Below are 13,570 nucleotides of genomic sequence, written 5' to 3'. Positions count from 1 at the left end.
TCAAGCGATCCTACTGCCTCAGCCTCCCGAGTAGCTGGGACTACAGGCATGCACCACCATGCCCGGCTAATTTTTTCTATATATATATTTTTAGCTGTCCATATAATTTCTTTCTATTTTTAGTAGAGATGGGGTCTCACTCTTGCTCAGGCTGGTCTCGAACTCCTGAGCTCAAACGATCCGCCCACCTCGGCCTCCCAGAGTGCTAGGATTACAGGTGTGAGCCACCGCGCCCGGCCTGGAACATTAATTTTTAATGTTTTTCCCAAACAAAATTAACCTTTTGAATTTGTCATATATGTGATTTTCATTTATTTCTTCAACAAATGCTCAATGAATCTCTCAAAGTGCCAGGCAATGTGCTGGATATTGTAGGGGATATAATTACAGTCTGTATCCCTCTTCTGCTGGGGTGCTCACTTATAGAACCAGAGTTTTAAAATTAGGATCTGAAGATGCTCAGAGAGGTGACATTACTTGCCCCAGTTCACACTGTTGGCACAACAGGATTGGAACCCAGAGTTGGAAAACAGGAGTGACAGATTCCAGAGTTTTGAGTTTAGCCATTGAGCTCCTCTGTGTCCAGAGGGATGTTGAGGCATCAGAAATGGATTTTGACACATCCTGGTTGACAATTTCCAGATCACGCTGGGAATATGCATAGAGTCAAATAAGGGGGCAAAGACACGTAGTCAAAACACACACACACACAAAAACCAAAAACCCTACAGTTCAAGACAGTACATATTATGAAGGAGATATGGATCAAATCTTTGAGAGGAGAGAGCGAGGATACTTCTGGCTTGGGAGACAGGGAGGCAAGGGGCATCCCGGTTGGCCCTCAAAAGGTGAGCAGAATTTAGATTATTTCAGGGAAAGAGCATCCCAGGGAAAAGAACCGGCAGATGCAAAGGTGCAGAGGTGAGACTGCATGAAACGTGTGCGGGAACTTCAAGCCACCCAGTTTGGCTCCTGAGCGGGCGTATTAATCAGCAAGCTATCAACTCCAAATAACAGAACACTGAGCTAATGTGGCTTAAGCAATAAGGTTGGCCCAGCTTCTGAACAGTGTCATCAAGGCTCCGGCGCTATCCCTCTTTCTGCTCTTCATGCCCATGTCAGCACTGTCTGTTGACGGACAGACGGCCGCTCCTCTCAGCTCTTCCTCCCCCAAAGAGAGCCACAAGTAGAAAGGGGAGGTCGCTGGTTCTCTTTCCACATGTCTCTCCTACTCTTTATCAGGACATAAAACGTTTTCCTGATATGCCGCAAACAGAATCATATCCCCTCTTATCTTAATTGTTAGCACTGGGAAATGGGACTACCATAACTGGTCTACCTTCTCTGAGGACATGTCCACCTGCCCACAACCAGGGACCTATCGGGAAGGAGGAGAGGCGGCAGTGTAGGTGTTGAGTGCCACAGTGGGGTGCCCGGTGGTGAGCAGAGAAAGAGCTGGAAGGTTTAGGTGAGGCCCCACCATGGGGCAGGAGCTGGAGCACTGGGACTGACTGCTGGCCAGGACAGGCAGGGTGTGTGTGGAGGGGGTGAGGCTCATAGAAAGCTGGGAAATCAGGTGTGTGGGTGGGGGAGGGCAGGTACTACAGGAGCCCAGGTCTCTGATTAGGATGGCCATAGTGAGGGAGAAGTGAAAAAGACATTTGGCAGGTCAGGCTGATGGAATTTCGTGTATTTTAAACTGCAAGCGGCCACAAAGTAGTGAAATTAATATCAATTTCATGGCTCCAACTAACCCAGCTTTAAAAAAAAAAATTCCTTTCCTCCTCAAAATCCTTTATGTCCTTAGTCACTTTAACTTGACTTTATCTTGTTTCCTTTTACATCTCTCTGAAAATTGCTTCTCGATCTTTTAGGGAATCTGACCCCTCTACCCACTGTAATGCTGGTGCTCCCAAGGAGTTCCGTCCTTGCCTCTCTGTGCTTTTCTCACACGACCCTTCCCTGGCTCATCACATCCCCTCTCATGGGTAAAGTACCGTCTATCCATGCTGACGGCCTCCACACCTATGCCTCAGCTCGGCCCTCTCGCCTAGCTTCACACTTGCCTGTCTATCTACTGGATATCTCCACTCAATGTTCTGCCGGTTTAAAAACAGACCAGTTTTTTGGTTTTTTTTTTTTTTAAGAAGGAAATAGAAACTATCAGTGTGTATCACATGTAAAAACGGAGCATGTTTTGTTTTTTTTTTAATGAAGCTTTTGTTTCACACATGTATTTATGTGTCCTGAGTCACAGTCAAAAAAGTTTTATTTACTTTTTATTTTTTTGAGATAGAGTCTCGCTCTGTTGCCCAGACCAGAATGCAGTGGCATCATCATCGCTCACTGGAACCTCAAACTCTTGCGCTTAAGCGATCCTCCTGCCTCAGCCTCCAAAGTAGCCAGGACTACCGGTGTACTCCACCACTCCTAGCTAATTTTTTTTTTTTTTTTAGAGACAGGGTCTTGCTCTGTTGCCCAGGCTAGTCTCGAACTCCTGGCATCAAGCGATCCTTCCACCTCAGCCTCCCAAAGTGCTGGGATTACAGGTATGAGCCACCATACTCAGCCTAAAAACCTTTAAAAATGTGGAAATTAGATGACAGGCTAGATATAATGATGAAAGGAGTAGGAGGAGACAGGGACATCTGCATCTGGATGACAAAAACAGGGAAGCGAGAAGCTAGTTTCTGGAGGAAGATGAAGACTTTCATTTTGAATGCACTGATTCTGGTTTACAGTAAATCGTGCACAGTGGTTGTCTCTTTCCCTACCACTTTCAGCCTCTGGTCAAAGTATAATCCTGAATGAATGCTCTCAGGAATGAGGGGGTTTCCCCTACAGGTCATTAATTATTAGTTCTCAAGAAGAGGTGATTCTTTAACAGGGAAGCCAACATTTTTTTGAACTCTTATTTTGTGCTGGGTTCTCTGCATCCAGTTTCTTGTTAATCCTTCAAGCAGCCCTGTTAGGTGAGTACCATTATTTCTGTTTTACAAATGAGGAAGCTGAGGTTCAGAGAGGATGAGAAAACTGCCTATGGTCATGCAGTTAGTAAGCGATAAACTGTGTCTTGCCAGCAAATCACACCATCTCCGAGAGCATCACCAGGATGCCCTCTGGCCTCATGCATTAGTTTCCTGTGGCTGCTGTAACAAATTACTACAATCTAGGGGGCTTAAAACAGCAAAAAGTTACTCTCTCACAGTTCAGGAGGCTAGAAGTTCCAAATCAGGGTGTTGTCAGGGTTGGTTCCTTCAAAGGGCTTTGAGGGGAATCTGGTCTATGCCTCTCTCCTAGCTTCTGGTGACTGCTGGCAGCCCTTGGCCTTCCTTGCCTTGATTTATCACTCCAATCTCTGCCTCCATCTTTACACGGCATTCACATGCCTAGCTTCTCATGAGAACAACAGTCATAATGGATTAACTAACCCCTGCCCCAGCCCAGTGTCACTTCATTTTAACTCATTACACCTACAATGACCTCATTTCCAACTAACGTTACATCCTGAGGTACTGGGGGTTAGGACTTCAACATATCTTTTCTGAGGGACGCAACTCAATCATAACACCTCATTAAACTGAATAAGCCCTGGAGTTAGGAGGAACTTATTTCCTCCTGACTTGGAGGATTTTGCATAAAAAGTTGATCTTCATTTCTTGCTAGATTCCTAAATTCCCCAGATACTGCCAAAATTACTAGAACTCCTACGAGTAATTCTTCTTAATGATTTCCCACCTCTCTACTGCCTTCTAGACAACATCCACAAGAAAAATCACTCCACTGCCACTTCACGAGAAACATAAACCCGTCATCTTTCCCTCTTGAATTCCCTGTTTTCCACACAACTGGCTAACATCTCCCCCTCTTCCAGAAACAACCCTTTTCTTTCCACTCTCCTCACATCTCCCAGGTTCAGTTCCTTACCGTTGTCACTGTCATGGGAGGGTACACTACCTTCTCGACTCCTCTCCTTGCTTCCGGGCTCTTCACCTCCAATCCAGCCCGTATACAATATACGGCCAATTTTCCAGAAACACACCTCAAGGATGACCCCCAAAATCAAAACTCTCCGGGGCTTCGGGATACCTGGTGGAGTTATTCAACTGCTCCACTCCGCATTCAAGGACCAACCAAATTTGACGGCAGACTATCTCCCTCCATCCCTTCCCAGTGGAATACTGCCCCCGGTGCCAAAGCCATCTCCTCCTCCCTTGCCCTTCCCCGATCCCTTACCTGCCCTGTTTCCCTGCAGAACTCCTGAAACACCGCGGATCTCTCACGGCCATTCCCTTCTACCTGGTGATGTGGTTATTTATACCGTTCTAAGCTCTCCCGCCAGACACCGCTCCTCTGGCCCCAGGATGGGCCTGATAGGAGCTCCTCAATCTGTGTGTCTAGAATAAACCCAAGGCCGGGCGCGGTGGCTCACGCCTGTAGTCCTAGCACTCTGGGAGGCCGAGGCGGGAGGATTGCTTGAGCTCAGGAGTTCGAGACCAGCCTGAGCCAAGTGCGAGACCCCGTCTCTCAAATAACTAACTAAATAAATACATAATTAGAATAAACTCAAGGAGTCTCCCTGAAAGAGGGAGCTAACGAACTGGCCTAGGCGTTTCCTTCCCAGAGATTCGGCCAGGCCGCTATCAGAGTCCGCTCCGGGCGAGAACGTTTCCCTGGTACAGTGGATTGAGTCTCCGGGCCAGCCACGGGCTCGGGACCAGCACAAGGGATCCGCCGGCGCCCCCGCAAGCACGCAGTCAGGCCGCGACCAACCCACTGCTCAGTGGGACACACCTCGGGCCCGATCCCTGAACGCCGCTTGGACCGGAACCTTTTTACCGAGTCCAGGCCGGGCGCTTTTGGGCGAAGCACGCAGGAACCGGAAGTTAGTGGAGGAGGATGAGCCGTGGGAGCCTACTGGTTTAACTTGGAAGATGAGCGTCCGTGGTCTCCTTATGGCGGGAGGTAGGGTGCCTGGAATACTGGGTTAATTTCCCGTCTGTCATTAGCCCCTGATCCTGGAGTGTTTGCTTCTTCATGTCCCGTGTCCAAATACCCCTCTTGGAGCCTCCACTGCGCTGTCGGGCGGTTCTGGTCCCCGAGCCTCGGAACGTTTGTACTTCCCGGGCCTAGACATCTGGGGGCGGGTCCTCCCCGGACTGGGCGTCAGGCAGAGGATTCAGATTTTAAGAGCCGCTTGCCTACTTCTGGCTGCAGTATTTTCCTGTGGCTGCGATGTTAGAGTGACTTTCCGTTGGTTTTACGAAATTACGAAAATGGTATTTCTTCTGCTTGCAAAAACATAGTAATGATAGATATCTTGAAAAGTGCAGCCGGGTGCGGTGGCTCACGCCTGTAATCCTGGCACTCTGGGAAGCCGAGGTGGGAGCATCGCTTTAGATCAGGAATTCGAAACCAGCCTGAACAAGAGCAAGACCCCCGTCTCTACTAAAAATGGAAAAAGTAGCCAGGCGTGGTGGCGCGCAACTAGTCCAGCTACTCAAGAGGCTGGGGCTGGAGGATTGCTTGAGCCGAGGAGTTTGAGGTTGCTGTGAGCTATGATCACACCACTGCACTCCAGCCCGGGTGACAGAGCAATACCCTTTCTCAAAAACTAACTAAATAAATATATAAAATTTAAAAACATTTTTTAAAAGTGCACATAAAATAAAACCACCCTTAAATCCACCACTTAGCTAAAACATTTCTTATAAACGTATGAAATTTGATTTTATTTGGTTTCACCAGATGAAATACTAGTTACAAGAAGATCCCACTAAGGTTAAGAATATCAAAAACGTTAAGCAATTGAAATCATTATTTCAACTACATGCTTCTTGGTGAGTTTAACATATAATTTCCCAGGTAGTTAAACTGAGTACTCATTCATAAAGATCATGGGACATCTCTCGTGACTTAACAACAAAAGCCCTATTTTAAAAATACTATGTAGGCTGGGCACCTTGGCTCATGCCTGTAATCCTAGGACTCTGGGAGGCCCTGGCAGGTGGATCCTTCAGGCGAGGAGTTCGTGACCAGCCTGGGAAATCTCTATCATAACAAAACAAAACAAAAAACTGTAGATATGTACAACTGTGTATTTACAGTTATGTATATATTGTATATATAGTTATGGTCAAGCCTGCAACTACCACTAAAAGGAAGTAGGACATTCCAACTTACATTAAAAAAAAATTTTTTTTTTTTTTTTTAAGAGACAGTGTCTCTCTTTGTCACTTGGACGGAAGTGCTGCTGCGGGTTCATAGCTCACTGCAGCCCTTAACTCCTGTGGGCTCAAGCGATCCTCCTGCCTCAGCCTCCCCGGTAGCTGGGACTACAGGGGTGTACCACCACGCCTGGCTAATTTTTTTATTTTTTGTAGAGATGAGGTCTCACTCTGTCGCTCAGGCTGGAGTGCAGTGGTGTGATCATAGCTCACTGCAACCTCAAACTCCTGGGCTCAAGCAATCCTCCCACCTCAGTCTCCCTAAGTGCTGGGATTATAGGTATGCACCACTGTGCCTGGCTCAACTTACATTTTGCTAAATTTTCCTTTCAGGGAGGTGGAGATGCTTTCCAGTTCCTTTGGGGTCATTCCTGTTCCAGGTTCTACGTAGTTCCTGCTGTCGGAAAAAATCCACTGCACCTAAGAACATTATTCCCAATGTTGCTTTTTGTGATGAAAATGCAAAGAAGTCTCAAAATGCACTTGACAAGCTCTTTTCTTCAGAACAGCAGGCTTCCATCTTGCATGTGTTGAATACAGCATCAAATAAAGAACTTGAAGCTTTCAAATTGCTTCGTGGAAGAAGGTCCACCAATATTGTAGAGCACAGAGAAAAGTTTGGGCCATTTCAGAACTTAGAGAGTTTAATGAATGTGCCCTTGTTCCAGTATAAAACTACAGTTCAAGTTTGTAACTCCATACTTTGTCCAGAGACTGGAAGGAAAAAAAAGTTACAGGAAAACCGGCTCCTGGGAAAGCTCATCAAACCAGACGTAGGAAGAGAAAGACTTAAGGTATATTCTTTTTCTTAGTGTCTGTTATACTGTCTAAATTTGAGACCCTACTCTCTAAAGCACTCTTATGGGCACCGGGTTGGGAGTTAATGAGGTTCTTCAGGTTTAGCTGGTGGATCTAAATGTACATGTATAAATAGATAACCTATTATACGAATTATGTGATCACTACCAGATAATGAGATGTATAGTAAGTTGGTAGTTGAGAGGAGAAAAAACGGTGGGCTATGATTGTTGGGGAAGGTTACTGGAAAAACTTAATTTGGATCTTAAAGGAGAGCGAGAATGAAGCTGGCTGGAAGAGGAGGGCATTCTAGGTAGAAAGTTGATGTTGAGAAATAGATCTGTGCAAGGTTTATTTAAGAGGAATCTTGCAGAGATACCCAGCTGTGTCTAAGGATTATGTTGGCAGTAATGGGAAATTAAGGTGCAAAGATGGGTTATGGCCAAAGAATGACTTTGAATATTATACCAGTCTTTTTTTTTTTTTTTTTTTTTTTTTTTTAGACAGAGTTTCACTCTGTTGCCCGGGCTAGAGTGCCATGGCATCAGCCTAGCTCACAGCAACCTCAAACTTCCGGGCTCAAGCAATCCTTCTGCCTCAGCCTCCTGAGTAGCTGGGACTACAGGCATGCGCCACCATGCCCGGTTAATTTTTTCTATATATATTTTTAGTTGTCCAGCTAATTTTTTCTATTTTTAGTAGAGAGGGGGTCTCGCTCTTGCTCAGGCTGGTCTCAAACTCCTGAGCTCGAGCGATCCTCCCGCCTCAGCCTCCCAGAGTGCTAGGATTACAGGCGTGAGCCACCCCATTATACCAGTCTTAACAGTAGGATTTAAAATTATTTTCTGTTCTCTCTTCTACTTTAAAAAATCATTCTAAAAGCAATTCTTTTTCAGTGTTATCTTAAAAAATAAATATTACAATTAGTTGACACATCAGTCAAACATTAAACTCTGGAGGAATTTACGTCCCGTGTAACATTGCTTGATAAAAGTCTCTTATCCCATAACAATAATAAGCATCATTTTTTTCATGGGCCAGTGGTTCCATTTTGGGGGGAATACGGATACTTTTAACACATTGACTGCCACACTAGAAAAAAATAATTTTCCCTTGGAGCCACAGTGTTTTATTATGAAAACAGAATAAAAAACTTCAAAACCAAAATGATCCTTTCTAATTTAATGAAAAATTTGTTATTTTTTATCATTTCTTTTGCGTGAGTTATATGCAACTTGGAAAATAGTTCTCATGGCTCCCAAGGTGAAGACACATGTAAGTTACCTATGCTTTATGAGGCCCAGGGCCCAAAACGAGCCAGAGGAGTTAAATACAATTCACATGGCAGTTAAGATGTTAAAAACCTGATGAAGACTATGGACCCTCTTCCCAGGAAAAAAATGTAGCACGTATGCACAGAGTACTACATATACTTCCAGAGGACTGGCATATCCCAGTAAGTCCATCCATGGACTCTAGATGGAACTGCTGTGGTGGTTGATTTGGAACATATTTCAACCAAATTTTTCAAGGAGGCTTTCATCCAAATTCATGGCTAAAACTGTTTATACTCAGATTATAGTGGAGTTGCAACTTATTTACGGGACTAGATTCTGAAGCCAGTTTGCATAGAGAAAGTCATGCAGTAAAATCCTTTGAAAAAACATTTATTGCCCAGGAAATAGTGTGTACAGCCTGGTTCAGTGATGCTTATACACACTAAAGCTTGACAGTCATTGAGCCAAAGAAAAGAGCTAAAAAGAGGTCTGTATTTTGTAGATGTCTGGGCATACCAACTTTTCTGCCTTTAAGATACTTATCCACGCTGGGGCACAGTGGCTCACGCCTATAATCCTAGCACTCTGGGAGGCCGAGGCGGGGGGATCGTTTGAGCTCAGGAGTTTGAGACCAGCCTGAGCAAGGGCAAGACTCCGTCTCTACTAAAAAAAATAGAAAGAAATTAGCTGGACAACTAAAAATATATAGAAAAAAAAAAAATTAGCCAGGCATGGTGGTGCATACCTGTAATCCCAACTACTTTTGGAGGCTGAGGCAGAAGGATCGCTTGAGCCCAGGAGTTTGAGGTTGCTGTGAGCTAGGCTGACGTCACAGCACTCTAGCCTGGGCAACAGAGTGAGACTCTATCTCAAAAAAAAAAAAAAAAAAAAGAAAGAAAGAAAAAGATATTTATCCAGTTCTTAGCAGTGAAAGGGAGATGGGTATGGAATTATAAATTGTTCCTGCTTATCTGCCTCTGTATCTATAGGACATATTAGTAGTTTATTTATCAATATAACTAAATGAACCATGGGGGAGTGAGGTAACAGCATTGCACTGTATCCCCAGCCCGGACTTGGCCTAGAGCTAAGTCCTTATATCCAGTCATGCGTTATACATTTCCCTTTAGAAGTCCTATAGGCAACCCAAACGTAATAACATTTAAAAAACAACTCATCCCCCCCACCTTCCTGAGTTGATGTGCCTCCTATCTCCATCTAGAATGATGCCACTTAAGTTACTGGAGTACTGGAGTAAAGCTGGAGTTTATCCTATGCTCCTCCTTCAACCTATATATCACTTCAACTGCCACTATCTCTAATCTCTCTTTTCCTTCTCGCTGTCATTGTCTTTGATTCTTAATACTTTGTCATGTTATGTAATAGGTACCCAACACAAATCCCTACCTTTAGTCTAGTCCCCTTCAGTCCATCTTCTACACAGCTGTGATTTTTCTGAAATATAAATCTTATGCTGTTCCTTAAAATTTTGTGCCTTGGTGGCTCCTGTAGCTCTCCGGATAAAACAAGTTAATTAACTTTACAGAAATCTGTCTGCCCTTCTGCCCTTTTCCCACTTAGTCTTTATTCCACCGGCAGAGTGTGAGATGTCAAACAGCCTATCTTTGCAGACAACCGGGCGAAATAACTTCCTGTTTACCATCCTACTCATTCTCCTAGTCCTCCAGTAAGCCTTCCCTGACTGCATCTTCTCTCTACGGTAACTGTTTTATGGTGGCATTTCTTATAATGCAGTTATGTTCCTTGTTTCCCGGTATCTAGCATAGGCCGTGGCTACACTGGAATATTTACTTTAGGCTAGGTGCTGAAAATAAGTTAAAGGTTCTTTGTCTATAACCTTGACCACTGCTGGTTACCTTTTAATAATAATTACTCTTTCATTTTTTAACAATTTTTGGGTCATAAACTAAATAAATTTGTATTCCATAAGCAAGCTAGGCATTACGAGTTTGGAGATTAGGTTTTCTATCTGTTAAAATGTTTACACCTGGCTGGGCACAGTGGCTCACACCTGTAATCCCAACACTTTGGCAGGCTGAGGTGGGAGAATTGCTTGAGGCCAGGAGTTTTAGACCAGCCTGAGCAACATATCGAGACCTCCACCTCTACAAAGAATAAAAACATTTAGCCGGATGTGGTGGTGCATGTCTATATGGTCCCCAGCTACTTGGGAGGCTGAGGCAGGAGGTACATTTGAACCCAGGAGTTTGAGGTTGCAGTGAGCTAGGATGATGCCACTGCACTCTAGTCCGGTGACAGAGTAAGACCCTGTTGCCCCCCCAAAAATTGTGTTTATACTTGTAATTAAACTAGCCTTTTCTTTTAGGCAGTTAATAGTATCGTATCTATTGTTTTTGGTACTCGAAGAATTGCCTGGGCTCACCTTGATCGTAAATTGGCAGTGTTGGACTGGCAGCAAAATGACCGTTGGATATTAATGGACAGAACATACTCATCATCTGTCTATTTAGAAGCGGTAAGGCAGTTACACCTCCAAATTCCTACCTGCTAGAGCTCCCGGTATACTTTAATTTTCTAGTCCCAAAAGAAATGTAATAGAATAGTAAGAATGGATTTTCTTATTGGTGAGTACTTACTACTCACCCATTCCTATTGTTTTCCATCACCTTTGATTTTTAAAAATTGAATCTTTCTTCAGTGAGTTCAAGAAATGCCTTATGTATCAAAGGCAGATACTGACAAAATCAATGGTAAAGTATATCATTCTAAATGTTATAGAATATCTCTGTCTTGTATTTATAAAGCTTATTTTTCAAAATGTTCTCACATTGTCTCATTTCAGCCTTCAAAACCTTGTGAAATGGGCAGGAATTATTATCTTGATTATATATATGAAAACTGTTCTTCAGTCAAGCATCTGATGTTTAGTCAGTTGCAGAGGTGATTGATTCTTGGCTAGTTATTCTAACCCTATGCTCTACCGTAGAAATTGTTTAAAGGTTAATAAAATAGTTTTACCTTGTCTAATCTTAAAGGTAATGTAGACTTTAGAAATTATGAAGCCTATTTTTCAGATGAAGAAACTGGTACGTAGGGAGAGTAAACAGCTTAGCTTAGCTTAGTTTGTTCCTGATAGAACTAAGACCAGAACTTGGCTGCCCATAAAATGCTTCTTAAATTATTTCAAAATTGTCAATAGCAATATAAGTTACCTAAAGTAGAAGAGGAACAGAGAGGGGACCCAAACACAAAAATTAATGAATTATTTCTGCTCACTTATTTTGTCTTTTTTTTTTAAGATTTCATCCATCATTTCAAAGATGCCTAAAGCAGATTTCTATGTTCTGGAAAAAACAGTACTTCCCATTCAGAACTCATCTCTGTTTCCTATATTGTTACATTTTCATATCATGGAAGCCATGCTGTATGCCTTATTAAATAAAACTTTTGCTCAAGATGGGCAGCATCAGGTGCTGAGCATGAATCGAAATGCAGTGGGGAAGCACTTTGAACTGATGATCGGTGACTCCCGGACTAGTGGAAAAGAACTAGTGAAGCGGTTCCTCTCTGAGTCTGTACTGAAGGCAGATCCTCGGGTGGTCTTCCCAACAGATAAAGTAGTCCACTACAGACACATGTTTTCATCTACTGAATCACAAAGAGTAGAAGAGTTGTATGATTCATTATTACAAGCTATTGCCTTCTATGAATTAGCAGTTTTTGATGCTAAGCCTTAGAATTCTGAGGTTAATGTACCTGCCCTAATGTTATATTAACTTATTTTTATTAGCTCCAAAGTTGTAAAACCAATATTTTGAACATCCGTGTTAATGAAAAAGAAAACATATTTTGAGTGTATTTTTCATATTAAACTCAAAGATGTTTAAAAGTCTGACTTTCAGCTGTTGAATGGTTAACACAGTAAGGATCCAATTCTATTTTTGTTTGTTTTTTTTTTTTTGAAATGTTTCAAGGATCCAATTCTAAATCAATAAATATAGTATTTTGAGATTCTGTGCGTTTCAGGTTTAAGTGTTAAACAATAAGATGCCCCCCAAACAGCCAAAACAAGAAACTACGTTGTCTCTCCTTAAAAACAAATACCATCTATCCTAAGGATTTGCATTATTATCATGTTGTTAAAATAAGGAATAATGATTTTTCTGTGTGGTACTCATGAGAATAAAGCTAAAGACAAGTGATAGCACAACTTGTAGAATCCTCTTCTCTTATTCTCTAGGTGGAACGTGGTTTGCTACACTGCCTCAAAAGGGCAATTTTCATCAGCTCCAATCTATTAACCCCAGAACAAACAAGATTTGTCTAGTAGGCTCATTTTTTTTTAATTGAAATATTTTACTTGACAGACCATCATTTGATAAAAGTAGCACTTAATTTTTTCCCCATACTGCTCCATTTTTTCATTATGTCTGCCTTAGTTCAGTCCCTTACCCAAGTCTCTTTGATGTGAAAGTATTAAGTCTTTTCTGTACTCCAGAATTAAAATATGCTTATTGGAAAAAAACTCAAATAATCAGAAGTATATAAAGGAAGAAGTGGAAGTCCTTCCTTCACTGGCATCTCCAACTCCCTAGAGTTGGTATACACTCTAGACTTGCTGCCATGCACATCCAAGTCTCTACATTTAAACACACGATTGGATACCTAAACATCTCTACCTTGGAAATGTCGACAATATCAAACTATCCATGCCTAAAAAGGAAATCATTCTCTTTCCCTCCAAACCACCTCCATTGGCACTGTTTTCTACTTTGGTAAACGGCTTCCTCAGCCACCCAGTTGTTCATACCAGAAACATGGCATTCTGCCTCCCACATATTTCTGGAAATAGCTGTAAGTGAAAATGTGTCACTTTTAGACATTTATAGGATAAAATGGAAAGTCATCAAAATTTGGTTACTTTTATCACAAAAGTAAATTTGAATCTTATAGGAATTTATCATTTTTTAAGAATGATAAAGATTTTTCCCTCAAATTATACTAAATCTAAAAAAAAAAGATATATGTCCCTATTAGGGAGGAAAATACTCCCATTATTTCTTAATTTTTGATGACTTGAATATAATTGTATGGAGTTATTTTACTTTGGTTCATCAACTGTTGAGAATTACCAGAATTTTCTAATAATAAAACACCACATTAACAGGTAAGTGATCTACAGGAGGAACTCTGTAGAAAAAAAAAGAGATCAGCATACTTTAAAAATTCTATAAGATATAGCCTATATCCAAACCTGCACAGTATACATATTTACCAAGATGATTA

The 13,570-nt window shown here is 42.3% G+C and overlaps 1 protein-coding gene across 1 annotated transcript; it reads left to right on the top strand.

Annotated features, from left to right (window-relative positions):
- Nucleotides 1-4,913: 4,913 nt before the first annotated feature.
- On the top strand, nucleotides 4,914-12,210 carry TEFM (transcription elongation factor, mitochondrial). The gene is made up of 4 exons (XM_069481002.1): nucleotides 4,914-4,965; nucleotides 6,561-7,021; nucleotides 10,650-10,799; nucleotides 11,584-12,210. Exons 1-4 carry the CDS (start codon nucleotides 4,935-4,937, stop codon nucleotides 12,019-12,021), a joined length of 1,080 nt encoding a protein of 359 aa, XP_069337103.1. The 5' UTR covers nucleotides 4,914-4,934; the 3' UTR covers nucleotides 12,022-12,210.
- The last annotated feature ends 1,360 nt before the right edge of the window (nucleotides 12,211-13,570 follow it).

Source organism: Eulemur rufifrons, chromosome 9, assembly GCF_041146395.1.
Source record: "Eulemur rufifrons isolate Redbay chromosome 9, OSU_ERuf_1, whole genome shotgun sequence".
Lineage (NCBI taxonomy): Eukaryota > Metazoa > Chordata > Mammalia > Primates > Lemuridae > Eulemur > Eulemur rufifrons.
The sequence above is the reverse complement of the archived record's forward strand: the minus strand, read 5'-3'. Positions and strand labels throughout refer to the sequence as shown.

Excerpts from the sequence above, each read along its gene's own strand:
- TEFM (XM_069481002.1), top strand. The coding sequence starts at position 4,935 with ATGAGCGTCCGTGGTCTCCTTATGGCGGGAG. Across the intron at positions 4,966-6,560 it reads TGGTCTCCTTATGGCGGGAG|GGAGGTGGAGATGCTTTCCA; the intron begins GTAGGGTGCCTG and ends TTTTCCTTTCAG. Across the intron at positions 7,022-10,649 it reads TAGGAAGAGAAAGACTTAAG|GCAGTTAATAGTATCGTATC; the intron begins GTATATTCTTTT and ends CTTTTCTTTTAG.